Source organism: Opisthorchis viverrini (assembly GCF_000715545.1).
Source record: "Opisthorchis viverrini unplaced genomic scaffold opera_v5_382, whole genome shotgun sequence".
Classification (NCBI taxonomy): domain Eukaryota; kingdom Metazoa; phylum Platyhelminthes; class Trematoda; order Opisthorchiida; family Opisthorchiidae; genus Opisthorchis; species Opisthorchis viverrini.
Window position 1 is genome coordinate 427,634 of NW_008752042.1, and position 25,574 is coordinate 453,207.

The following is a 25,574-nucleotide window of genomic DNA, read 5'->3' on the forward strand; positions in this document are numbered from 1 at the left end:
ACATTGGTGGACCTACCTCAAAGATCATGGCTCTACGTATGTGCATACAGGCCTCAGAGCTAGCACGTTGCTCACTTACACACGGTAGACGCAGCCCCAGGCACAGCAACCCCTGCACACGCTCACCAGCTTAACGCACGCAATGCGAACGGAGACATCAGTCATACAAAGATAGATTTATTAATGAGAGGGAGAGAGGGGCAAGAAATAGTATGTGGAGGAGAAAGAGGCGTCAGCAGTAGCCAGTTTTAGCCTACCCGCCCTGCCATGGGCAGCGTGTAAGGTGACCCGCGTGGGACCGCGCGACTGCCGGTGTGGCGTTAGACGTAGGTATCATGGTTGTACGTGGGCTGGGATGCTGCGAAGGCGACGATTTGGGCCCCCAACCGACACCTTTGGCTCAAAAGCCTAGCCGTAAAGCATTGGTTATTGGCGGGAAGTGTAAATGGATTGCCATTTCTATGGAACAATTCGCCACATGTTCCCCCATCCTGTGGATCAGGAGACTGTCGGATATTTAATCCTTGATCAACCTGGTATGAGAGGCTGAGTGTCGCGGGGGCACTCTCCATTATGGTTCAAGGGATCACAGGTTCGGAGGCGGTCAAGCCACGGTAATCTCCAGTCTCTTTGTGACGGACATCATGATCATCATCGACACCATAACATCAGTGTTCACCGATGCTTCGCTGCCGTAAAACCATGATTTAACTGGAGGCCTTACTATAAGGAGAAGAATAAAGGTATATCTTTGTAATGTACTACTACTCATAAGGTTGCTGAAGATCCGTCGACAGCCCACGACCGGTTTTGCCCTATTTTAGGCTCGTCAGGTAGGCGCAGTCCCCGGGTTTCCGTCAGCCTTATGTTCTACGTGAAACCAAATTGCACGAAATTGGCGAATATACACTCATTTGCAAACTAATTTGGCTTTTTCGAGAGACCCACCTGGAACCCAGCTGAATCTCTCGTTTGTGATGCAACTGAATGTGCTGCTGAATAAAGGTAGACTGGGAAGGGATTTAGTGCTGGCTTACTACTATCATTCCGAGGTGCCTACACATCCAAACGCATCCAGGCAATCTGGGTAGGCACTGACGATAAGATCACCACTGATATCGGCTAGAAGCCATATCTTGCAGCGTCTCCAACCAGGCGCAGTGAGAATCACGCCGTTCCCATCCTGGAAGGCGAGTCGCACCGACAGTACCCAAACGTTTCATGATTTCGCTCATACCCCTCTGCCAGGTCAAGGGTTGGCCACTTCTGCCTCCGCCACTCTGAGTTGGGCATGGCAAACAGCAGTCTTCGGCAAACGATGTTTTGGCATACACAACACTTGTCCCAACCAGCGCAGCTTCTGTTGCTGGACACATTTCAATAGAAGTATCTGTTGGGCAACCGAAAACTCACTAACTGCCTCGTTACGGATTCGCCGACACCAACCCACACAAGCTACGGTTCTGAGACGATGATTGTCAAACACCTGAAGATGTCTCAGTTCAGCAGTGTAAGTTCACATCTGGTTGTGCAGCATTTGGAAGAAACACTAGGAGACGATTCTGCTAAGATCGTCGAACATCCGGATCTGCCAGTCTTTCAGTTACCAAGCACTTTGTCCGCACCTTACGCGGCCCCGGAAAACGTAGGGAAAAGGGACTCCGGACGAGCACTTGGTCGGAATCCACAAATCTGTTCCAAAACGACCGGCAGTCAGTTACTGATCCACGCCATCGGTAGCTGACGGCAATGTGGTCGATTTGAGTTTGTGGCTGGCCTGCCGTTGGAGGGCACTGTGTGGCCAGACGACTTCGGTTATTTCGGAAGTCAGTACTGCATAAAAAAACAGCCTGCGATCAGCACACAGCTGAGTCGATCGTTGACCATTGTACGTACGTACCGAGTCCGATCCCTGTCCACTTCCTAATTGAGTCTCAGATATGCTAAGCCTGCCCACTGGCGCATTCAAATCTCCGGCAACCACACGGTGTCTGGGCCTTTAGGTCGCCGCAGGAGGGCATTCAGGACGTCATAAAACCCGTCATCGGCGGAGTCGGATCTACAGTCGGTTAAGGCGTATTCACGTCAGATCACTGGAATGGAGAAGACAAACAACTTCGAGGAAGTTTTACTGCAAACGAGTGGATCGTTCCGTGGTATAGAATTCAACTCAACCAGAATACAGAAAGAGTTGACAGTCCAGTAGGATGTCAGTGAGAGGCTGAAATGTAGAAACAAGGTTTCAGTATACAGGACAAACCATTAGTTAACTGAATTTGTTCATTTAGAGGTAGTCCTAACGTCTGTCAACTTCCCACTTGTGAGACTCCTTCACAGACCTTGCCAAGTGAACCCTTCAGAGGCGGCTATCAATAGGTATCCAGTCAAGCAAGGATAATTTCGCCCGGAATTAGAACGATACCAACCCCTGCACATTCCGCTACAGCAGCCTCTGGATCACCAGACGTGCGTAGCCGGAGGGGAGTAAAAAAACCATTCAGCTGTAGCACCCTTTCGGTGCCCAGCTGCCATGCCACCCGAAGGAAGCACGAGGGCTGGGATACTGCCAGGTTGTCCAAGCCTAGACAGGGGAAGTCGATAGGCAGAGGTCGGGTTCGAATCACGGACCATCCGGTCAGTGAATTCGCGCTCTAACCACTTGGGCCATCTCCCCCCCCCCCCGGAAGTGAGTGGAGGCTGATGGGGTGGTTCGCTCAATCACCGTGCGTGCATCTTGAATTCCTGTGTCTGAGACACAGGACACATCAATGCCAAGCGAGTCCAGTGTGAGAGCAAGAGCTTACTTCCTTCGGAGTGCGGACATTGAAGGTGGCCAGACAGACTTGATGTCGAGGCTTCAAGATTGATTGGAAGGTACCCGACGATGTTGATGCCATATGACGAGCGGATGTTGTATGCAAAATCGATGTAAGACGAATGGAATCATCCAAATGCGGTGCTGGGCCTACAAGAAGAGAGTTATTAATGGGGTGGGGAGATGGGCAAGAAAAAGTATGTGAAAGAGAAAGGAGGCGCCAGCAGTAGCCTGTTTTCGCTTACCCGCCCTGCTGTATGCAGCAAGTAAGGCGACCCGGCTGATGGCGCCGCGCGAAGACCGTTGTGGCAAGAGAGTATTGTTAGTTGTGTATGTCATGATTGTACAAGGGCTGAGATACTGTCAGGGCGCCCACACCTAGACAGGAGAACGATTAGGATCCTCAACCAAATCCTTTGACTCAAAAGACTAACCGCAGGGCAACGGTGTTTGGCGGGAGGTGCGAATGCATTACCATTTCTACGGAACAAGTTGCCACATGTTCCAACCCCCATCATGGAGGACCAAGAGACTTCGTCAGACCTCTAGCCATTGACCAACCTGGTATGAGAGACCCTGTGAGTGCCGCGTGGACCCCTTAGTATAGCTCAATGGGTCGATGAGGTGCGCAAACCGTCACACCACGGTAAGGTCCAGTATCTTCGTGACGGACAAAAATAATCGTTCAGTTGTAACACACTTTCATTGCCTAACTGCCATGCCACCCGAAGGAAGCGCGAGTGCTGGGATACTGTCAGGTTGCCCTATTCAGGGAAATCGAGAGGCAGAGGTTTGGACCACGGACCTTCCGGTCAGTAAATTTGCGCTCTAACCACTGGGCCATCTCAAGATGGGATACCTCAACGACTGCTTCGGTCAGGAAGAAAGACGGCTATGGTAATCCTGGCCGGTAATATGAATGCCCAAGTTGGATAATGGGGATCGACAGCTTTATTTGTATACAGGCCATCGTCTGTTCCTGGCCAGTACAGACTTCTAGTATAAACGCTCACCTCGAATTACTTGGAGGCCCCCAACCGCAAGACAGTCATGGACTGAATTGGACCATGTGGCTATCAGCTACCGTCAGTTCAAGGTTGTCGTTCCCTCTGGTATACACAGATCGACCCTGATTGTTCGGGCTCGGCTGTCACTTAACTGGCCCTTAGCAGTACGCGTGCGGAAGCAGAGCAGTTCCTTTTATCAACCCCGACAGGTTTCAGTAGCTGTAGAGGTATCTGTTAGCTGGGTGATTTAGGAGCTTGATGGAATTTATTCCGTCATGTTTGATAGTCTAGTGCTTGAGTGCGAAAACCTCAAGGAAGAGGGGGACACCAGATGAAGATAAACTATATTGCAGACAAACCAATGAAAGACTGGTGTGGTTCATTTCGCTACAAGAGAGATAAAATGAAATTTCAGTGAACTATTTCACAGGGTAGGATTGTTCGTTAGGACCTGACCTTCCTAACACGAGATGACCTGGCTAGAAAGCTACTATTGCACAGTGATGCAGATGACGAAAATTGCTTGGAGGCTGAATGGAAGCGGGTTAAAGAAGCTGTGCTGTCAGCTTTCAGAACTATCTGTCCAAGCCATCTGGCTCGACCAAATGAACACGGGATATCGCTAAGAGCAGGTCTTATTGCGGCCAGAAAGGCCATGTCGGATGTATTGGATTAGTGCAGTAACAAGCCGTTATCGAGACAGACAGGAAGAGGGAGCTGTGCGGAGAGTGGACGAGAGGAGGCGAGATGGCCCAAGTGGTTAGAGTGCGAATTTACGGACCAGAAGGTCCGTATTTCGAACCCGACCTCCGTCTCTCGACTTCCCTTGTCTAGGCTCGGGCGACCTGGCAATATCCCAGCCCTCCTGCAACTTACGGGTGACACGGCAATTAGGCACCAAAGGGTGCTACAGCTGAACGAGGAAACGAAGCTGAGTGCAAACCGCGCGCGTTAGCCGTGAGAGCATTGGGTGAATACCGATTGAAGGTTGTCAGATTGTCAATGTATTCAATGCGCCCAGGCGACGGGGCCGTGCAGCACGAGTTCCTGACCAGCCCAAGCAGTCTTGGGAGCAGATATGATCAAGAGCACAGATTCCGTGGTTGCTCTAAAGCGGGGAAAGCAACAGGCCACTATCATGGTGCCCGCAGATCCCTTAGGCACCAGATATTCAGGAGCTTAAAGAATGGCAGAGAAAGCTGGTGGATTTCGAAGGCCCAGGAGTCATAATAGTTATAATAATCGTTCAGCTGTAGCGCACTTTCGGTGCCTAGCTGCCATGCCACCCGAAGGGAGTACGAGGGCTGGGATACTGTCCGGTTGCCCAAGCCTAGACAGGGGAAGTCGAGAGGCACAGGTTGGGTTCGAACCACGGACCTTCCGGTCAGTAAATTCGCGCTCTAACCACTTGAGCCATCTCGCCCCTAGGAGATTGAGTAGATTTTCGTTGCAGGTGACAGCCGCGCCCTATCTCTGCTGATTCTGTCAACCGGTCAAAAGAAGGTGGTGTCGGCTAAACAGTGCGAAACAGTGTGCGAAAAAGACGAAACCGATTAACTTCCTCAGTTGTCGTCTTTAGGGATGGACTGAACACTTCAAAAAACGGTTTAGCTGGTCTCCTTCAACACAACCGCTGGAAGAAGCCCACGGCCCACTATCAGCAGCAAAAATCCAGCGTGAGATATCAACCCTCGAGCAAGACAAGGCCCCTGGTGCAGATCTATACCCCGCAGCCTTCAAAGAAAGTGGCGAGGTTCTGGTGAGCAATCTATCATTCATGCTGCAGATTTGGAACGAAAACAGAATATTAGCCGAATGGAGCTCTTCGACCGCCATCCCAGTTTCCAAGATGGGCACAGGGACGTTATGCGAAATCCGTCGTGGCGTCAGCGTGGTATCCGTCGTATCTAAGATGCTCTCAGTCATTATTTTGCGTGGGTTGATCGATTATCGGGAGAGATATTTGTGAAAACCAAGCTGGGTTTCGCCCTGACCGAGGATGCATCGATCATATCTTTTGAACAGGGCCACCGCTTCAAGCGTCCTACGTTGGTTGTTTTTCTTGAACCAAAATCTGCTCTTGACTGTCGCTCGTGAGAAACTTTGGCGGTGTCTGGCGACCAAAGGTCCCTCGCAAATATGTATACCTTATGAGGACGCGTACGAATACACGGCAAACTTGCCTGAGTTTACCACATCCAGTGGTGTGTGACAAGGCTACCCTCTCTCACTTTTCCTCTTCAACTTTTTCATTGGTGTACTGCTTTAAGTTCATCTGCTTCCCTTGAAACCTCAGGAGGGACTTTCGCTCATAAACGTTGAGTTTGTGGACGATATTGCTCTTCTCGCTTCAGATGCTTCAAAAAATGTAAACCGGCCTTAATAATTCTGCCGCACGGTTTAGTATGCGCTTTTCACGTGCAGAGTGTAAAGTCCGGCTACAAGACTGAGTGAGATCAAATCCAGACTCCATGCTTGCTGACGAGCCAATCGATGTGGTAGATGTGATCTGCTTGGGCAGCTGTATAGGTTCCGGTGATCTGGCTGGAGATGAGATTAGCTCTCGAATCCGGGAATCCAGAGTAGCCTTTACCAACCTCTTTCGGTGCCTAACTGCCATGCCACCCGAAGGAAGCACGAGGGCTGGGACACTGTCAGGTTGCCCAAGCCTAGACAGGGGAAGTCGAGAGGCAGAGATCAAGTTCGAACCACGCACCTTCCAATCTGTAAATTTGCGCTCTAACTACTGAGCCATCTTGCCCCACCACTTTCCGATAATCGAAACTGTAGCAGCTGAAACCATTGTGCCTATGGCACACGGTTTCTAGCAGAGGAATTAATTTTTGCTCGATTGTGAAGTCAGCAAGGTGGTTCCTTCTGGCGGCGAGCATCTCAACAGTTATGGGGGCGAAATGGCTCAGTGGTTAGAGCGCGAATTTACCGACCGGAAGGTCCGTACTTCGAACCCGACCTCTGCCTGTCGATTTCCCCTCTTTAGGCTTGGGCAACCACCGTGGTGTTAGCCTGATAAGTGGTATCAAAGGTGCTCTCTGGTCTTATCCTTCGGTGGTTGACTGAGTGCTTCAGCTGTAGAACCCTTTCTGTGCCTAACTGCCGTGCCACTAGAAGGACGCCCGAGGTCTAGGATATCACCAGGTCTAGACAGAGGAAGTCGGGAGGCAGAGGTCGGGTCCGAACCACGAGCCTTCCGGTCGGTAAATTCGTGCCCTTCCCAATGATAACGGAGAGACAGATACCTGAAGACCGAACTCTCACGAGGTAATGCGTCACTGCCCGGCCAACCTTTTCGTCTTTGCCTTTAATGATTAATCGACTACCTTGCTACCCCGCCTCGTCCTATGGTCCCAACTGTTCAAGACTCGATTCATTTTCGATGAATAGCAGTTGTTTTACTGTTGCTCTTCGGAGGGACAATTTCAGTTCCCTTACTGCATCTGGATCGACTTTATCTATTGCTACCCGAATTATTTCTTTAGTATGCGGCTTGCATACTCATTTACTGGAAGTAACCAGTGTCTTGTTGAAACTCGAACTTATTGATGGAAGACGCGAGCATCTCAAATGTGATGCTCGTGTTCACTGCAGTTACTATAATGCTAAGGCATGACAGGCTCTCACGGGTTCACTCACTGGGTTTATTTTCTAGGACTCACGCATTGCTATCTTTGTCTCCACAGAAGCCTTTGGCTACTCCATCTGTGTGCAGGCATGGCCTTAAGTTCATTGTCGGACAAGACCGTATAAACTACCCGATAAATGCCACATGTACGCGGGCTGAATGGTTCTGCTGTGAACTTTCGGGCCCGGTAGTTTAGCACTAGGAGCCTGAGGATTCTGTGTTAAGTTGCAAGCTATCTTGTAAGAGCTTTGAGGTTACAACTCATCGTGAAATCTTAATCACGTTGCCCTGGATTGGACAACCTGACAGCGCCCCACCTCTTGTGCCTTTTTCGGGTTCCGTGGCAGCTGTGCACCGAAAGGATGTCACAGATGCGTTGGGATTTGTTTCGGGTGAGATGGCCCAAGTGGTTAGAGCGCGAATTTACTGACCGGAAGGTCCGTGGTTCGAATCCGAACTCTGCCTCTCGACTTCCCCTGTCTAGGCTTGGGCAACCTGGCAGTATCCCAGCCTTCGTGCTTCCTTCGGGTGGCATGGCAGCTAGGCACAGGAAGGGTGCTACAGCTGAACGCTTTTCTTTTCTTTTCTGTACCTGTACTGAGAAATCAAGTGCCTTTGTTTAGCATGTCGAGTGGTTTTTTCATTCACTGTGTTTTGCTTCAGCCCATGATGGTTGCTTTGTTGTGAGCTAATGAAGTCATCACAATAAGGATGCAGCGTTTACAGGATTCCGAGCTGTCCCGTTGTCCTTCAGAAGTTTTTGAACTGATCTGTAAGCTCGGCAAAGGGTCCTATGGAAGTGTTTTCAAGGCTCGATACAAAGCTACAGGTGGAATCGTGGCAATTAAGAAGGTGAGTTTGAAATTATTGGGGCCGTTTCGACAGATTTTGTGTACTGGATGCTGGAATGATGCAAGTGTCGAGTTTTAGATTGACAGCCACTTCAAACCATTCATTTACTGCCCATTTCGCATCCCAATTGCAACTTTTTATCAGCATACCAGTCTTTCCGACTTGCGCTTTTAAGCAAAAATGTCTGTTTGGTCCTACTTTATTGAACTTCAGGATACTACTGTATGTACCTGTATACACATATACGTGTGACTATTTTTACGGCCACTGGGTAGATTTGGTGGTTTTTCGGCTTTCGTGATTTTGTTCCTGATCACGCTTTTATGTTAAGATGGATATCTGTTTCCTACTTTGCTGTGTACACTGATTGTGTTATCAGGCCACTAACGTGTGATTATTGCGTACAATATCACCGTCAGAATGAACCAATGGATGGATCACCTATGACGTGGTGGATTTGAAAACGTCCACTAGTGGGGGTATGTTACTCAAAAAGACCCGAGGCATTGGGGTTAAGTCATGCCGCATGGCTCACGCCCAGCCTTCTTGTAAGTTCATAGCCCAACGTTATGGCAACCGAGCAGACAAATCGGCTGTGATGATGATATCTCATTGGGATTCTTCGGTACATCATATAGGTAGCATGTAAACTTTTATGCCACCGTGCTGCAGGCGCTTTTCCGCTCAATAAAGGTGGTTGTACTATCCATTTCAGGATGACACAAGATAGAAGGGTTAGGATCCGTAATTCTACCTTGTGTTTGACCCATCTCACTTTCGACTGTGCGTTATGTTTTACAACATTTGCATTGTGTTGGATAGCACAACTAACTAACAAATGCGTTGTTTCCATTATTTACTATTATCAATGATGATATTTGTTTAACTTTGGAGGTTTCGCCACAGTATTATCGGTGTCACACGAAATGACTGTCTCGTTTCGCTTACGAATAACGCAGGTTCCGGTGGACAGCGACCTAACTGATATTGTGAAGGAAATATCGATCATGCAGCAATGCGATAGTCCATTCATCGTCAAGTGTTACGGAAGTTTGTTTGATAGTCAAGATTTATGGATTTGCATGGAGTACTGTGGTGCGGGTTCGATTGCTGATATCATGCGATTGCGCGGGAAGGCACTTGAAGAACGAGAAATCGCCACTGTGCTCCAATATAGTCTTCGTGGCTTGGATTATCTGCATCAAGTGAGTCCCCCTTTGGATTTGCTGCCTGTGCGTATAAGTGTATACGTGTGTGCACTTATATGGTCAATTACGTACATAGTCCTTTAATAATAATAATTCAAATAATTGTTCAGCTGTAACACCCTTCCGGTGCCTAGATGCCATACCTCCCGGAAAAAGCACGGGGGCTGGGATACTGCCAGGTCGCCCGGGCCTAGACAGGGGAAGTCGAGTGGCAGACGTCCTTTACGCTTTACATATATACCATCGTGAGAAAATGCAAAGAGCTAAATGCCTATTTTGCATACCAATTCGGTTTTTACGAGAGACCCATTCAGAACCTCTCGTTTATGGTGTTCTTTTCAGCAACCTTAAAAATAGTGCATTTCTTCTGTACAACGTGTCGAATATCGCACCAACTGAAGCATGAGGCGGCTTTGGGCAGTGCATTCAGTTACTTAAGGACATCATAAACCAGAGATTCAGCTCGGTTCCAAATGAGCGGGTCTATGTAGCTAATTTGGTGCAATTTGGGTTCCAGTTGAGCTGACGGAAACTTGGTGGCTGCGCCTACCTGATGAGCTCCAAGAAGGACGAAGCCGATCGCAAGCTGCCGAAGAGCTTTCAGCAACCTAAAGAATGATGCATTATATCTATGCGAGCAGCTTTTTGGAATGAATTTCATTGCGTTTCCGTGAGCGATAGCGTTAAACCATTGATTTCGTGGAAGTGCGTAAAGATACACAAACCCATATTGCATACCATGCCGCAGGGTAAGCTGGAAAAGGGCCTCTCTTCAGGATTGGTCCGCAACACATGATCGCTCCAAGCAACGAGACCTACATTGATTTTGCTTCGATTTCGTTTTTCGTGGGGATTACTTCGTTTTGCATCCGCACTTTGTATCTCCTGTTAATGCGTTCGTTATCAATTTTTCCGCAGATGCGCAAGATTCATCGTGACATAAAGGCTGGAAATATTTTACTACTCAACTCCGGTACAGCCAAACTGGCTGATTTCGGTGTTGCTGGACAGCTGTCAGACACCTTGGCGAAACGCAATACTGTCATCGGAACCCCTTACTGGATGGCCCCTTAATTTTTTTTGTTTTTCACGCTTAGCTTCTGTGGTGAATCTCTTCACTCCATATTGCCTTTTGATTTATCGGCCCTTTGGAGTCTAGGACGTATGCGCAATACTGTCATCGGAACCCCTTACTGGATGGCCCCTGAGGTAATTTTGTTTTTCACGCTTAGCTTCTGTGGTGAATCTCTTCACTCCATATTGCCTTTTGATTTATCGGCCCTTTGGAGTCTATCGGGGACGTATGCGGCTGCACCTTTAACGGTCATCCGTCAACCGGATCGCCCTACTCGCTGCGTACAGCGGGGCAGGTGAGCGAAAACATGCTACTGCTGATGCTTCCCTGCTTTCTCTTCCACCTACTTTTTCCCTTTTTCCACCCCAATAACCGTCTCCTTGTGGGTTCCTATATTAGGACTGATGACTCCATCCGTCCTGCATCGGTTTTGCAAGCAACGCCTGCACATCCGGCGCTTACATCCTCATGTAGCTCGAAGTCAGTCTTCAAGCCTCAGCGCCCAGTCTGTCCGGCTGCTTTTAATTTTTGCATTCTGAGGCATACAGAACAACGGGCTGTTCTTGCTCTTTTACCTTACTCGCTTGACATTGATTTGTGCTGGGTGTCAGAAACAAGAATTTAAGAGACAAGCACAATGGTTGAGTTAACTACTTAACCATGTTCTCCTATCCTCCGCCTGCGAACCTCTGGTGATCCAAAGGCCGCTGCGGCAGGATGTTCAGGGGTTAATGTCGTTTAAAGTCACCGGGCGCATGGATCCCTGCTCGCTTGATTCTTCCTAATCGCCTCAGTGCAGTTCATCTAGCAGCGTCCGTGAAAGAGCCTCAAGCGGGAGGTTGATCACTGTCTGCTTGTGATCACAGGCCAGCCATCCCTAATAACCGAACATCACATCATTTGAACGGATGTGTCACGTGCAGGACACGGGCCAAACGAAGGCATGCCCTGACTGGTCAGAATGCCCACCAATCCGGGCCGAGGATCTTTGACTGGACGCTTCTCGCCCCCTCACGGTGCTTCTAGCACGACCTTGTGGAACACTCTGTGACTACCCTATTAATACAGTTGTAATAATTTTCCTTTGTCTCCATAAGGGGCTGTGTAGAGCTACCGTGCGTTTTGATATACCATAGTGGGCGGAGCAGGAAGCCAAGGGACCGATACAGAGTTGCACTACCGTTCAGCAAGGCACAGCAGCTTGTCATGCCTGCCTACATTGACTGTAGCCAACTGACTGTAGCTCTGACACCGTTGAAGAAAAGTTGTATGACGCTTTGAGTGTGCTGTTGCGGCGCGCTCAGATATCATGTTGGTTGCCGGAGATCTGAATTTACAAGTGGACAGGCTCAGGGCATCTGAACATCAACTAGGTGGTCGATATGGATTGGACTCGTTACACACGGGCATTGACGAACGATTACTTTAGCCATTTCCTGACCGCAGGGTGTTTTTACCCAGTACTTACTTCGGAGATAGCGGATGTTGTATGGCCACACGATGTCCTCCAGCGCCGTGTCGGCTAGGAACTAGAATTGGGCATGTCGCCATCGATTATCGATGGTGCCAGTTGTTTTAGGACACATTTGTGGATTCCGACTACAGGCTCGTCCGGAGTCGCTTCTCCATTCGTCTTCTAGGGCTGTCTAAGGTGCGGCCAGATAACTTAGCATCTGAAAGATTGTTAAATCCATGTGTTCGACGAATTTTCCAGAACCGTCCAGATTCTCTTCCAGCTGCCCCATTATCAGATGTGAATTCATGTTGGAACGAAATCCCCACCTCTTTGCACAATCCTGAGAGTTTTCCCTGTGGCACGGCTCTACACTCAAGCACTGGATATAGGAGAGAACGGCGACGCTAGTTGAATTTCGAAGGAATGTCCCCTGGTCCCCAACGATCTGGCTCGCTTGTACGCCGACCGTAAAGAGTGGTGGATTATGGGAGCCTGTGGAAATGTAGGGAATGCCTGAAGTTTATTTCAGTCGGTCCGTCGGACCGATCCCCGGAAACTACCTGTGAGCGAAACTATCAGAGATCAAAATGACACGATCATCTTGAATAATTGGATATGCCTGGACCGCTGGGCCGAATACGTCGAACAGCAATTTTTGCGGCCAGCCACTGCTAGACATCTAGAGTCCACAACTCACGTGGAAACCTAAACGGTGAACGTGGAACCCCCTTACGGCTTCGGAGGTTTATGATTGTACATGTCCTCTCAAGCGCCACCTTAGTTCTGGTCCACGTGACCTCCCACTCGAATTGTTCAAAGATGGGAGTGAGGTCTTCAGTGAGCGCTTGTCTGATGTGCTTGCATGCATTTTGGAAAAGGGGACTGTCTCAGACATCTTGGAGAATCTCTGATAGTGAATATTTTCAAAAAGGGGCTCATATTGATTGCCGTAACCGCAGGGGGATCAGCTTGACCCCAGTTGGCGTCACTTGTCCTTCGTCGTTGTTTGTGGAAAACTGACTCGAGGGCACCAAGTGGGATGCGGACCACACTCCCTTATATGCTGGAACAACGCTAAACGTGCAAACGACTCAATCTTAGTGTTTCTAGATTTCTGAGACGCATCCGATTTGGTTAACCGATTTTTTATTGACATGCACGCCCAGCAATAAACGTCCCAGAAGTTTGTGAACACAAGACGCTCTTCGTATTCTCAGGATTTTGGGTGTGTGATAGTAAACGGAGAGCTCTCCAAAAGCTCCAGTGTACAAAATGATGTCCATCAGGGGTACCCATTCTGTGCATTGTTATTTACTTTCGTGACTGACCGGATAATGAGACGAGCGCCAACAGGTCTTCAAAATGCTGGTTCAAATAACTGCCGGTAAAAATCTTGTCCTGGAATATCTAGACGACGTCGTTCTTATCATAGAAAGGAAGAAGACGCAGCTGTTTTTGAATGAACGCATCTCGTTTTTTCGTGTGCTCTTTGCCCCCATGAAGTGTAAGGTCATGTTCCTGGAGATGCAGTCACTGCACACCTCACTTGACGTTCCTTCTCTGCCCAATTTTATTCTTTTCTTCACAAATAAGGCTTTCGAATAAATTATAGTTGTACAGCAGCTAAGCATCAGTGTTGAACACTGATGTTATCGATGATGATATGATGATTCATTTAAATAGGCTGCGTACGTGGACAAGACGTTGGATGTCGTTGTTGATCCAAATCCGAAGGGCCATGGTGTCTTGTAGGCTTCCGAATCGTGAGCCTCTTGAGTACATTTCAGATTGTAATCATCCTTGGTTTGATGCAGTTAGGCTGACGGATGATCATTGGAAGCAATATCCTGGGTACTGCGAATCCAACTACACGTTCCCACCGACTTCTCTGAAACTGTTGTCCAGAAGATGGCTCTTCCGGTCTTATCTTTTCCCTGTTCTGCCAATCTTGTCTCACCCAACGTATCACAGCATCGATTTCTTAAGGCTTGAGTTCCTTCGCTGGATTAGCCCCTTCGCTGGTGTCCTTTTCCAAGCTTAGTCTTTCGAGTGAGGCTCTGTAATCAAAATGCCTTCGGGACATAGTAAACTATTCAAATTTGCTGGCAGCCCACGACCGCTGGTGTCCTAAACCGCAGTCCGGCGGTTTGCATCAACCTTATTTTCTTGAACACCAAGTTGGAGAAGTAATCTGAGTTACGAACTACTTTAATGTTGGTGGTAGGCTGAACTGAATCTTTTTATGGTGTTCGTTAACTGGAGAATAACATAAACAGCAGATTCAGTGTTATCACATAGTATATATATATATATATATATATATATATATATATATAGCATTGGTCAGCCCCCAGTTCGCAGTCTTCGTGATTAATTTACCAGCCGTGGGTCAGAAGAGACAATACTCAAAACCATAGCTGTGGGGACACTCAATGTGAGTGTGCAAATTCCCCTTCAGATGTTCAACATTTTACTTAGCGACTGCATGCTTTGGTTTGGACTTTGGTCGCTATCAATTGATTTAGTTAATGGTTCTTCACTTCACATGAGCTGATCATCCTGCAGTTGAGCCTCACCTAAAAAGTGATAGTCGGCGAAGGAAGCTGTCATTGCCTTTTTTTTAAAAAAAACGTCAACTTTTACCAGGTTCTTCTGAACCAATGACATCTCAATCAGTTCCATAATTTTTCCAATTGGTTGAAAACTCGTCAGCTTCTTTCGGCTCGCCTCCAGCATTGTGTATGTTGTCTTGTTTGTTCAGGTTATCCAAGAGATCGGATACAACTACTCGGCCGATATTTGGTCTTTAGGTATTACGGCAATCGAAATGGCCGAAGGGAAGCCTCCGCTGGCGGATATCCATCCGATGCGTGCTTTGTTCATGATCCCCAGTCAACCACCTCCTGCACTTCGAAAGCCCAGTTCTTGGTCCGCTGAGTTCCGTACTTTTGTCACCGCCTGCCTGTCCAAAACACCGGAATCGCGTCCTACCGCCGCCGCTCTACTCCAAACGGAGTTTATACGTCATGCACAGTCATGTTCTATCTTACTGTAAGTTTTCATTGTTTCAGTGCCGGTAATTTTTGTTCGAATATGGACTCCTACCAGGACGATAATGAATGGCTTTTCTGGGGCGGTTTACCATCGTTGATTGCTCGCCCATGGCTCCACGTAAAATATGAGGGTTTCATGCAGATAAAGATAGGTTTGACTTCACGGTCGATCTATCCCACACCTTTGATGAGGAATCTGATGATTAGCCCCATTTTTATCATAAGACTAGCGGCAATGCCATCATGTTACAGGGTTCTTCTGACAGATGTTAGATTGAAAACTGAGTCAGTGTTCAAAAATTTCTGAGAGAACCCTATTACACTTTTCGTGTGGCTAATAGTCGGGTTACTTCATTGCACGTTCCATTCGAACAGGAGTTCCGTAGTATAGAAAAAAGTGATAGTCGGCGAAGGAAGCTGTCATTGCCTTTTTTTTAAAAAACTCGTCAACTTTTACCAGGTTCTTCTGAACCAATGACATCTCAATCAGTTCCATAATTTTTCCAATTGGTTGAAAACTCGTCAGCTTCTTTCGGCTCGCCTCCAGCATTGTGTATGTTGTCTTGTTTGTTCAGGTTATCCAAGAGATCGGATACAACTACTCGGCCGATATTTGGTCTTTAGGTATTACGGCAATCGAAATGGCCGAAGGGAAGCCTCCGCTGGCGGATATCCATCCGATGCGTGCTTTGTTCATGATCCCCAGTCAACCACCTCCTGCACTTCGAAAGCCCAGTTCTTGGTCCGCTGAGTTCCGTACTTTTGTCACCGCCTGCCTGTCCAAAACACCGGAATCGCGTCCTACCGCCGCCGCTCTACTCCAAACGGAGTTTATACGTCATGCACAGTCATGTTCTATCTTACTGTAAGTTTTCATTGTTTCAGTGCCGGTAATTTTTGTTCGAATATGGACTCCTACCAGGACGATAATGAATGGCTTTTCTGGGGCGGTTTACCATCGTTGATTGCTCGCCCATGGCTCCACGTAAAATATGAGGGTTTCATGCAGATAAAGATAGGTTTGACTTCACGGTCGATCTATCCCACACCTTTGATGAGGAATCTGATGATTAGCCCCATTTTTATCATAAGACTAGCGGCAATGCCATCATGTTACAGGGTTCTTCTGACAGATGTTAGATTGAAAACTGAGTCAGTGTTCAAAAATTTCTGAGAGAACCCTATTACACTTTTCGTGTGGCTAATAGTCGGGTTACTTCATTGCACGTTCCATTCGAACAGGAGTTCCGTAGTATAGACCAGTTAGTATTGCACCAACACCATTGGATCTTGCGGCGCGCTAGTCGAGTATGACTGAGGAGGTGTATTTCAGATGAAACCGGTGTCGCTTTGTGGGACAGACAAGTTCTCTTTTAAACCCTAAGCGGGGATCTTCCACAAGTGGCCTATTTCCGGGAAGGAGTGTATTCTGAGAGAGCAAAAACCAAGAGACACGTTTTGTGGAGAAATGGTAATGTACAGCTTTTGTTGTAGTTTCATGCTGTCGTAAAACTGCAAGATATACTTGTTCTTAGTGCCACCCTAAACTACTCGTCGTCTCGTTTGGGGGCACTACGTGCTAGCGTCGTCTGATCAACTAGTAGTCGAGTTTGGGCACGTGCGCAGAATCGGCCTAGGAAACAGTAGTTCAGTTTGGAATCGAAAACGGACTTATATGACGTGGACACCTGGTGTGTTCGATTAGGCGGCATTCAAGGGGAATATTAGCTCCAGTGTTGAGACCCTTGAAGGAGGGGATTGACGATGCAGTCATTCCGTACCGACGAGGAAAGTCTGTCTATTCAAAGGATGTGGAGCACAGCCAATAGTATGATAGCGTTCTAGAACTTAAACAAAAGTTACGCTGAGAATTGATGCAGTTGTAAGGTTGCCCTTCACACGAAAGGATTAGTGGTTGCGTTTAGTGAATTACGTTCTTGTAGTACGGTCCATATACGGTCTATATATGCGGTCTATATACGGTCATGATCGGTGGGCACAGAACAATAACAATATATAAATAGGATGGGCGACAGATATAAACGCTGATCAGAGTTTCCGCAATATCGGAGCATGCGCTAATTAGACTATTTATAGAAAACGTGGGGAGGACTATGATTCATATCACAGCGACTGATGGCGGAAAACATCAGAGATCTCAGTATGAGTAGTTAGATGGCGTAGAGCAGGCGATTATATGGAAAGTGGTTTTAGATGAGCAGTATATTGGGCGGAATTCCGCACTTACAGCGTTTTACCGCTCGCAGTTGACGCCAGTATGACCAAGGAGCCAGTGAAAACTGGATGTAGGTCATCGTCCCTTCAGAAGGATCGTTGTATGGAGCTCAGCGACAGCACCTGGTTAGATTCTGTGTATCACGTCCATTTCGGAGAAACTTCGAGCAAGTTCACCTCCAATATCAAGAGGCTGTTTAAATTACAATTATGAAACGAATTAACATTCACCGCATGCAGGGAGACCAAGGTATGACCCAACACGAGGGAGGATTCGTCGGTTCTATATATTGACAGTCGACGCTGCAGATCATATTTTCAATGCACAAGTGAGTCACTCGTATTTTAGAGGGACGCCTGTCGTTCGGTCTTAAAGTGCCATGCTTATACAAGTACTCTCATTTGCACACGAATCAGGTTTTGACAGGGTATTCAACTGAATCCAGCTGAATACCGGTCCAGTTCATACTTCTAGTTGAAAATCGGTGGAAAATCATGTAACAACATGTCCACATGTCATATGATTTTATGAAGAGACTTAGTAAACTGGCCCGGGCCCTGTATGATTTCGGCCTAATCGCTCGAAATAGCAGACTGGTTAGCAGTTTGGCACAAGTTTTATTCAGTCTAACTATCAGCTTTTAATCCTTTCCTTGGAGTAACCGTGCTCAATAAACGCACTTTTGGGAGACGTGCCAACTCAGACGCTGATAAATATATGGCACATTTCTTGCAGTCCTCTTATTGAAGAATCCAACGCAGCACGAGAGAAGCGACTTTCAGACTCTAAAGCCGCAATTCTGTCGGGCATTACCCATGAGGCAAACCAAGCGCATACGCCGGGTGAGAAACGCACTTCGATGGATGCGGCTACTGCTGCTGCTGCTGAAGGGATTGACGATGGCAACGGCACTATGGTACGGCAAGATGTGTCGCTCCCCTCGGCGCAGATGGAGTAAGTTTTCGTTGTTTCTCTTCAGTTCAGAAGGAATCGAATTTGTGTCGCGATCTTTGATTGCTTTTATCACTGGTTTCCCTAATAAAATGATTTGGTAACCTTCCCATCGCAGAAGAGTGCTTATATGGGAGTGGGACGGCTGCTGGACTTCCTGAATAAAGGTGGAATTCCTTCGGGAAAAGTGTGCGATCTAGAACAAACTGTTCAGTCGTCCGACTGTTTTTCTTCTGGTATAGATGTCGTACACCCCATGTCTAATATTTTCAGTTTTCGATTGTTGCACCAAAGAAAGCTGTTTGAGCTACTCGGTGGCCCGCGTGGCGTCTGTTGGCGTCATTTGTGCTTTCTCGCTTCTGTTTTTGATGTATCCGTCAGAATTTCCATTGTTACCCTACTACATCATAGTGCTTTCCTCGTGTGGCATGGAAGTGTTGCACCGAAAGGACGCTTAAGGTAAATTAGTTCAATGAAGCCGCCCGTAGGTTCAGTACATTTATTAATGTGGTGTGACCAGTAATGTGACGTCAGGTTCGGGAACTTGTGGCGATATATCGATGCACCGAGAGGGTGGGCAGCACAGATAACGCATTCCCTAACTTGTATTCTGTTCCCGAATATTTGATTACCAGTAGTTTCGGTTGGCGGATAGAGCATGCCAGCGATGAAGTGGTGCGCGATTAGGTGTGTGGTGACAGTTAAATTTTGCGGTTGCCTAGGCATGTACATCTGTCCAATCGGAGGAAGTTTTGTGAGAGTTTCGTGAGCAACTGATCACGAACTAGCCATGCTTAAGAAATTCTATGGAATCTTGGTACCTTCCTTGCTAGGGATCGCGCGTTTCTTGAAGATGTTTATGTACCCTACTAGATATAACACGTAAACGATCCCGATAGGGAACTTGCCGTCGCTTCCCGCCGGACTTCCAAATCATCTTGTTCTATCACCCTCCACTGGTCTTGTGTTGGATAAGGTTCACGAAGGATGTGGTTTTAAATCAGCTATAGTGTTCTGATGTGCTTATTTCAATGTTGCCTTAAAGTGTGACGTGACACCGTCACACCGTGATGGACAACACGGTATGAGTGTTCAACAGTGATGCTTAACTGTCGTACAGTCATGCTTTAATTGGAAGTCCTATTGTGCAGAAAACAAAAGTGGGCAAGGAAGGGACTTATTCCTCTGCAACGCTGTCTCATCGGGAACTGATTACGCCGTTCCGAGAGGTGCCCATGCAGCATACGCAAACTCTCTTCTACCAGGACGATTAACGAACAACGGTTTCTTGGCTCTTCAAGTCAAGACTGAACAGGTGCGGCTGATTCTGAGAAAGCCGGACTACCGAAGAGATGTCGTGGGATAGTGCTCACCTGATGTATGGCTGTTGACTGTTTACCAACTGCAGTATTGTCGCATTTAGCTTTCTTTTCTTTGTGAATGATCGTTCTTAGTGGCGTAATATTTGATAATACTGGGCGACTAACCTTTGAATCAGTTTTCCTACTTGAGAAAGTAAGCTAAGTCACGCAGTGGGTGGTAACATTAGCCTCTTAAGCTTCTCACTGAGAATGAGCGAACGTGACTGGAAAATTATAGCCGATGCTGAACATCTAGTTTTTATGATCGTAAGTTTAGTTGGTGCCTGATTAGTCTGAGGCTCGGTTGAAGGTGTCGTGCGATATGTGCTACAAGCTCACGAATAAAAGTAGGCACATCTTGTCTGTTGGCTTCTGCACATTTACTGACACATGCGTGTCCTTGGATTATTGAAAATAATGAATCCGCACTTGTCTTGAGTCACCCACACTGGGACCACTGAATTCGGGAGATGCATGTCCGACGGTGGTGTCTGTGTTGTTTCAATGCAGTTTTATAAGTAGTGCGTTTAGAATACACTGGTTAATTGTTTACCGCTCAGTAGCGTTTATGCCATGCAGGATTCACTAGCTACGGTGTGGCCCCAAGACACTGGCAACAGACCTCCGGATCTCGGTAACGATTGCAGGGGACAAGTTTTTGCTCATCCGCTGCTTATGAACTTTTCCACTAATTTGGGAGGGGGGTTTACTTTTTCTATTCAGTCACGGTTTCGATGGCAATCTCACTTTGGTGTCCTCGGACTCGGTCGAAGTTGTTAGAAGAACAGGAACGTCAGGAAGCCAGCATTCTCGCCGAATTCTTTCACATTCTGGCAACGAGGACGATCCAGCTACTATGGTGATCAAGCGAAGTGATGATGAGGCTGGTGGTGAACCGCAAGACGAGGACGAGGATGATAGTGGCTCGGTCATTGTGCATAACACCAATGGTTCGATTGATATGGATGGGCGTGACAGTGAACGGCACAAAGCTTTCGAAATGTTGGATGCAGCTATGCGACCTACCACAACGGTTGAAGGAACATTAACGCGTAGAGCAAAGGCTGACGGCGTGCCCCGCGCTTCTGTATCCAAGTATGTTGTATGCATGTTTGGGATAAGGCAGTTCATAAGGCAGTTCTCGAGTTCATCACTTCGGGTGGAGGATCTGAGACACGTTTTAATCTGTGCACCCAGAATTATAGATGGAATGGGATGGAATCTGCGAACTCTCAGTGAGATGATGAGAAAAAACGGCCTTGGTGAAGCGGAAAGTACCTCAGTGGAATGAGAGATATTGCCTAACAGTGAATCGATCGAATGTTTAACCACAGATGTAAACCTTTGTGTGTGAATGTTTACCCAACCTTTGTAAAACAGAAGTACTTCATTTAAGGAACCCGTTAGCCGTTTTCTTATTATTCTAGGTTTTCGGTGACCGACACGGCAGCGAGTTAAACACTGACATTTTGTTCGACCAGTGTCATCTCGATTCCAGCCTGTTCGAGGCTAGTACGAACAACGTAGATAACAACTGTAGCATCCGATATCATCTCATTAAAGTTATTTGTACGAATTTGACATACCATAATAAGGTTGGATGGAGGTTCACGATCGAGATCCTTTTGATTATCACTGAGTATAATACAGTTGGATTGACCTATCAGGTACCCGGTGTTGTCCATTGGGACCTTATTTTCTATCGAGCTTCATACACAGTTCAGTTAAACGTTCCTATAAAAGCAAGTAATCGTACTTTTCTCCTTAATAGTGACGTGAATTTCCTGACTCCTGATTGAACTTTAAGCCTTCAGCCATTTGTATAAGGATTACACACCACATGATTTTGAACTTTTACGTACTATCTTTATTTTTCGATTACCTACGGTCTGGTTCCACCCATGTCTATGCATTGGTTTGAGTCTGCTCCCCGAGTCCTAACCTCGATGGTTGACACACTGCTGGTATTTCTGCAAGTGGGGTAGAATTTTTCAAACGTCTAGGTAGTTGTGAATCAACGTTGCCACCACCACCATTCCCCAGTTCTTTTTGTTGTAGTCCAGGTTTCCTACTAAGACTTGGGTCTGAAGACGATAGGAGGATTTTGTGTGTAATCTTTGAGCCGATGAGGACTCGGCAGAAGGCAGTTTATGCACGTGCTCTCCCACTACACTGGAAACTGGAATTTGGAGCTCGGGGTTAGTCGGTCAGTGCTTTCCGCCCGGCTTTTCAGCGGTTTCCATAATTTTTCTTCTGGAGCTTGATGATATATTTAAGGGAACAAATACTTACACTGTGCATTAACGATTATTAGGCTCCACCTATTGGTTCAACGTGAGCTCGAGATAGCTCAACTGTTAAAGCGCGAATTCGCTGACCTGAATTCCGTGTTTCGAACTCAGCCTCGTCAACTTGACTGGTTCCATCTGCGCTTGGGCAATCTCGTGGCCCTAGTGCCTCCTTCGGATGGCATGGCAGCTAGACACCGAACAATTATAGCTGAACAATTATTTGTTATCATTATTTGCATGAAGCCTGACAACTGGTATTTCTGATCAAGTTTGTAGTGTCCCTGGAGATTTCTTCTTCCGATTGTGACTGTATCACGTGCCATTTCTGTCTACGGAGTCTGAGGGGGAGGTTGTCATTTACACTCATTAGCATGCAGTGAAGCGATTATGATGGAAGCTAGACCACCGGCCTCGTTTGCGCACAATGTGTTGATTACCCATGTTTACCTTGGGATTTACCCACCCGTTCGCTGAGCAACATATCGTTCTTATTTGCCGTTTGTTGCCCTACCTAATTTGTTTTGCCTCCATGGTTGACTAAAACAGACTAAACAGTAACGTCCCCTGAACAACCGTCTCATTGTTTTGGCGAAGATGATGCAAACTTGTGCATAAACCGCAGGTTGGATTCACAGGACACAGCATTGCTTTATCTAGGTTCTTGATGGGCATTTACTTTGTTAAGTAATGTTTTCGTAATGTGTACGTAATTATCCGGTCTGGGAACCTGTGTAAGTTGCATTTTAACTTGTGGATTCACCAAGTGGAATTTTATTGAGATTCATGCGCTTTCGCTCCTTTGATGTTATTTTCGAAATACTGGGTTAGCTATAGCAGGTAAAGCCAAGGCGTTGACGATGTTCTGTTGCTGGTTTCTTCATATTTTTTGTGCAGTGTTCAAGACTTCCCGAATTACGGTGGCGCTGCTCCACCTGTCGCCAATGTTGCGGCTCGACCTTCGGTTCCCCAGCGTCCTTTTGCTCCTTTTTCACGCGCCTTGCAACACAACGGTTTGTTTCCGGGAGGGTTGGTGCATGAGCCTGGTGCATTGAATCGTCTGTCTTACGCGGAGCTTCAACGCTTGTTGAATACGTTAACCGTGGACCTGGAAACTGAGCTTCGAAATCTTGCAATACGATACAGACACAAACGGCAACCTCTGTTGGATGCCATTGCCGAGAAGACGGCCCAGGCAACCGAAATGAAGCTGATGGAAGCCGGACATCCAGGTTCCGCGTCTGGCTCCCTTCATTCTGGGACTACCAGCAGTTAAGCAGTTATACTCATGGTTCAATCACTGGTACTTACTCTGGTCTCCCACATACATATTGGCCTTATTGCATTTGACTTCGGATGATTTATGTGCCTACTTTGCTATTTATTGCATTTTTGGAAATCATTCGTGACTGCTATTCATCTGTTATGAGATACTGTTCTCTTTTTTCAACTTCTCGCGGGTTTTAGGCAAGTTTCACGGTAGTTAGAAAGGTCATAACGAATCTCGAAGTGGTCTACGGTACAAAAACCTGTTCGACTCAATTACAGATGTTTGTATTTCGAAACAAATTTGTAACTATATATAACTTTTTCACTTGTATCATAAATCTACTAAAGTTACTCTGCGGTGACAAATTCGTATAAGTGGATGAATCGTCTTTGGAGATGTGCTATACTGTCGTTATCGACGCATGTTGGTCAGAGGCCAGCTGCGCTCGGTGTGTGATAATTTTCGTGTTCTAAGCTGTTCGGAATTCGATACGAACCATGGGAAGGTGGGTTTGATAACTTTAAGCAGGAGACTCAGTCAGAGTTGTGACCGCAAGAATTATTCGTTAGAAAAGTCCGTACTTAGTGCTGTCCGTAAAAAATCGTCACATGTATTCAATGCTTTGTAATGGGATCACGCCTCTGAATGGCTATAGCCAAAACACTCGTTTCACTAAACGCGGAGGTTGCTGGATACTTTTCGACAGCCCACGACCGCTGCGGAGCCAAACCCAGTATAAGCGTGTGAAGGAATCGGCTAATATGCATCTTTAGAAGCTTGGGTTGCAACATTTCATTACTAATTGGTTGTAAGGATTGACTCTGTTCCCGCAACTACGCAGGGGGAGGCGCCCCTAACTATGCGGGTGCTTAATTCGGGGGCGAGGTGGCTAAGTGGTTAGAATGCGAATTCACTGAGCGGAAGATCTGTGGTTCGAACCCGGCCTCTGCTGGTCGACTTCCCATGTCCACGCTTGGGCAACCTGGCAGTATCCCAACCCTCGCGCTTCCTTCTGGTGGCATAGCGCTGAAGGGGTGCTACAGCTAAAGACTCAATTCGGTAGCTAACAATAGCTTTGTGTAGCTAACCTAATCCCTTCGTATTTTAGCTCAAGCGCAGGTTTTTGGTCCACCGATGAAAAACTATTTGTTTGCATAAGCTGCGTCACTATAGCTGTTAGATAGGCTTATGTAAGTGCAGTGTTCTTGCAATCCAAATTTCGCTGAGTCGGAGTGTTCTTTCAACAAGGTATTCTGTGCTATCTCGAATATTATGCCTCTTTGCAACCCAAGGAATTCGGTTGATATTCAGTCCAAGCTCCTGTTAACTTCGAGCGAATTCGTGAATGAGTGTATTTTGTCAAATCCCTGTTGTACTACAGAACTATCCAGTTTTATGCATGTAATCTCTCTCGTTTTCTTAAACGTAATTGAGACCTGGGTTCTAAATGGTCTTAGGGAGAGGTTCCCTTTTGGTACTCCTCAATGGTCCAGGCCTTCTTTGGAGTATGGATAGATGGGAATTCCTGGTTAGACGGTCTGTAACTGATATTTCTAAACAGCCGAGTAACCGGAATTTCCGAGTGCAAGAAGCAAAGTCCACATAATCGAGTACAAGGATTCGTCGGAGACTTTCCCGTTTAAGTGGGAAATACTTTAAAGGCCAATATAACACTTTTCGTGCGGCTTCATCGTTTCTGTTTGCCCATGAAGGTTCAGTCATACCGAAATTTCGGGGAGATGAAATCGTGCACCAAGTATTTGTATTTTGATTCCATTATTGCCTACATTGTGGGTAGAGGAATGTAGGCCGCCAGTTGCCGCGTAAGTAGAGCCTTAAAGCTCCTGATATCATATTTGGCATAGCAAAGCACAGTGACAGACGATTAGAATGTATGTAACGGTGTTAAAATGGTAGTGTTTATTAGAGTTGCTTTCGAGTTATTTACGATGAACCTTTGAGGTAGAGCGTCACGAATGGGTACCTGTTTCTAAGTGCCCGATAACGCTTTGGGATTACAGTTAGAAATAATGTTTAAACTTGCCACCTTCTATTTCCACTCATGCACCCCTAGAAAGTTATTTCTTATTAAATCATGGTCGACTGCTAGTACAATATAGTGTAAACTACACAAAATTAGGATATGCTACAAATGCACACGAAGCCTGCAACGTGTCACGTGTGCACTTATCTAATGCTACCTAAAATGACCTCTTAGAAATTTTACAGTACTGTTTATTATCGCATTGTACTTTCACTCTGGTTAATGTGTATGTTGATAGGTTTTGAGTGCAGCTTCCAAGTTTCACACACTAAAAAAAGTTTTCGGATTTGGTCATCTATACAGTAGCTAGTCTCTGGT

The 25,574-nt window shown here is 46.8% G+C and overlaps 1 protein-coding gene across 1 annotated transcript in view; it reads left to right on the plus strand.

Annotated features, from left to right (window-relative positions):
- Positions 1-3,533: 3,533 nt before the first annotated feature.
- Positions 3,534-25,574, plus strand: part of T265_15196 (hypothetical protein) — a gene marked incomplete at both ends in the record, with an annotated part of 40,512 nt that continues 18,471 nt past the window's right edge. Inside the window, 9 exons of the mRNA XM_009177001.1 lie at positions 3,534-3,626; positions 5,402-5,581; positions 9,274-9,519; positions 14,815-15,104; positions 15,125-15,224; positions 15,682-15,971; positions 18,078-18,296; positions 20,378-20,749; positions 22,840-23,213. Of these exons, the coding sequence (XP_009175265.1) occupies positions 3,534-3,626; positions 5,402-5,581; positions 9,274-9,519; positions 14,815-15,104; positions 15,125-15,224; positions 15,682-15,971; positions 18,078-18,296; positions 20,378-20,749; positions 22,840-23,213 (2,164 nt within the window). The remainder of the gene's footprint in view (positions 3,627-5,401; positions 5,582-9,273; positions 9,520-14,814; positions 15,105-15,124; positions 15,225-15,681; positions 15,972-18,077; positions 18,297-20,377; positions 20,750-22,839; positions 23,214-25,574) is intronic.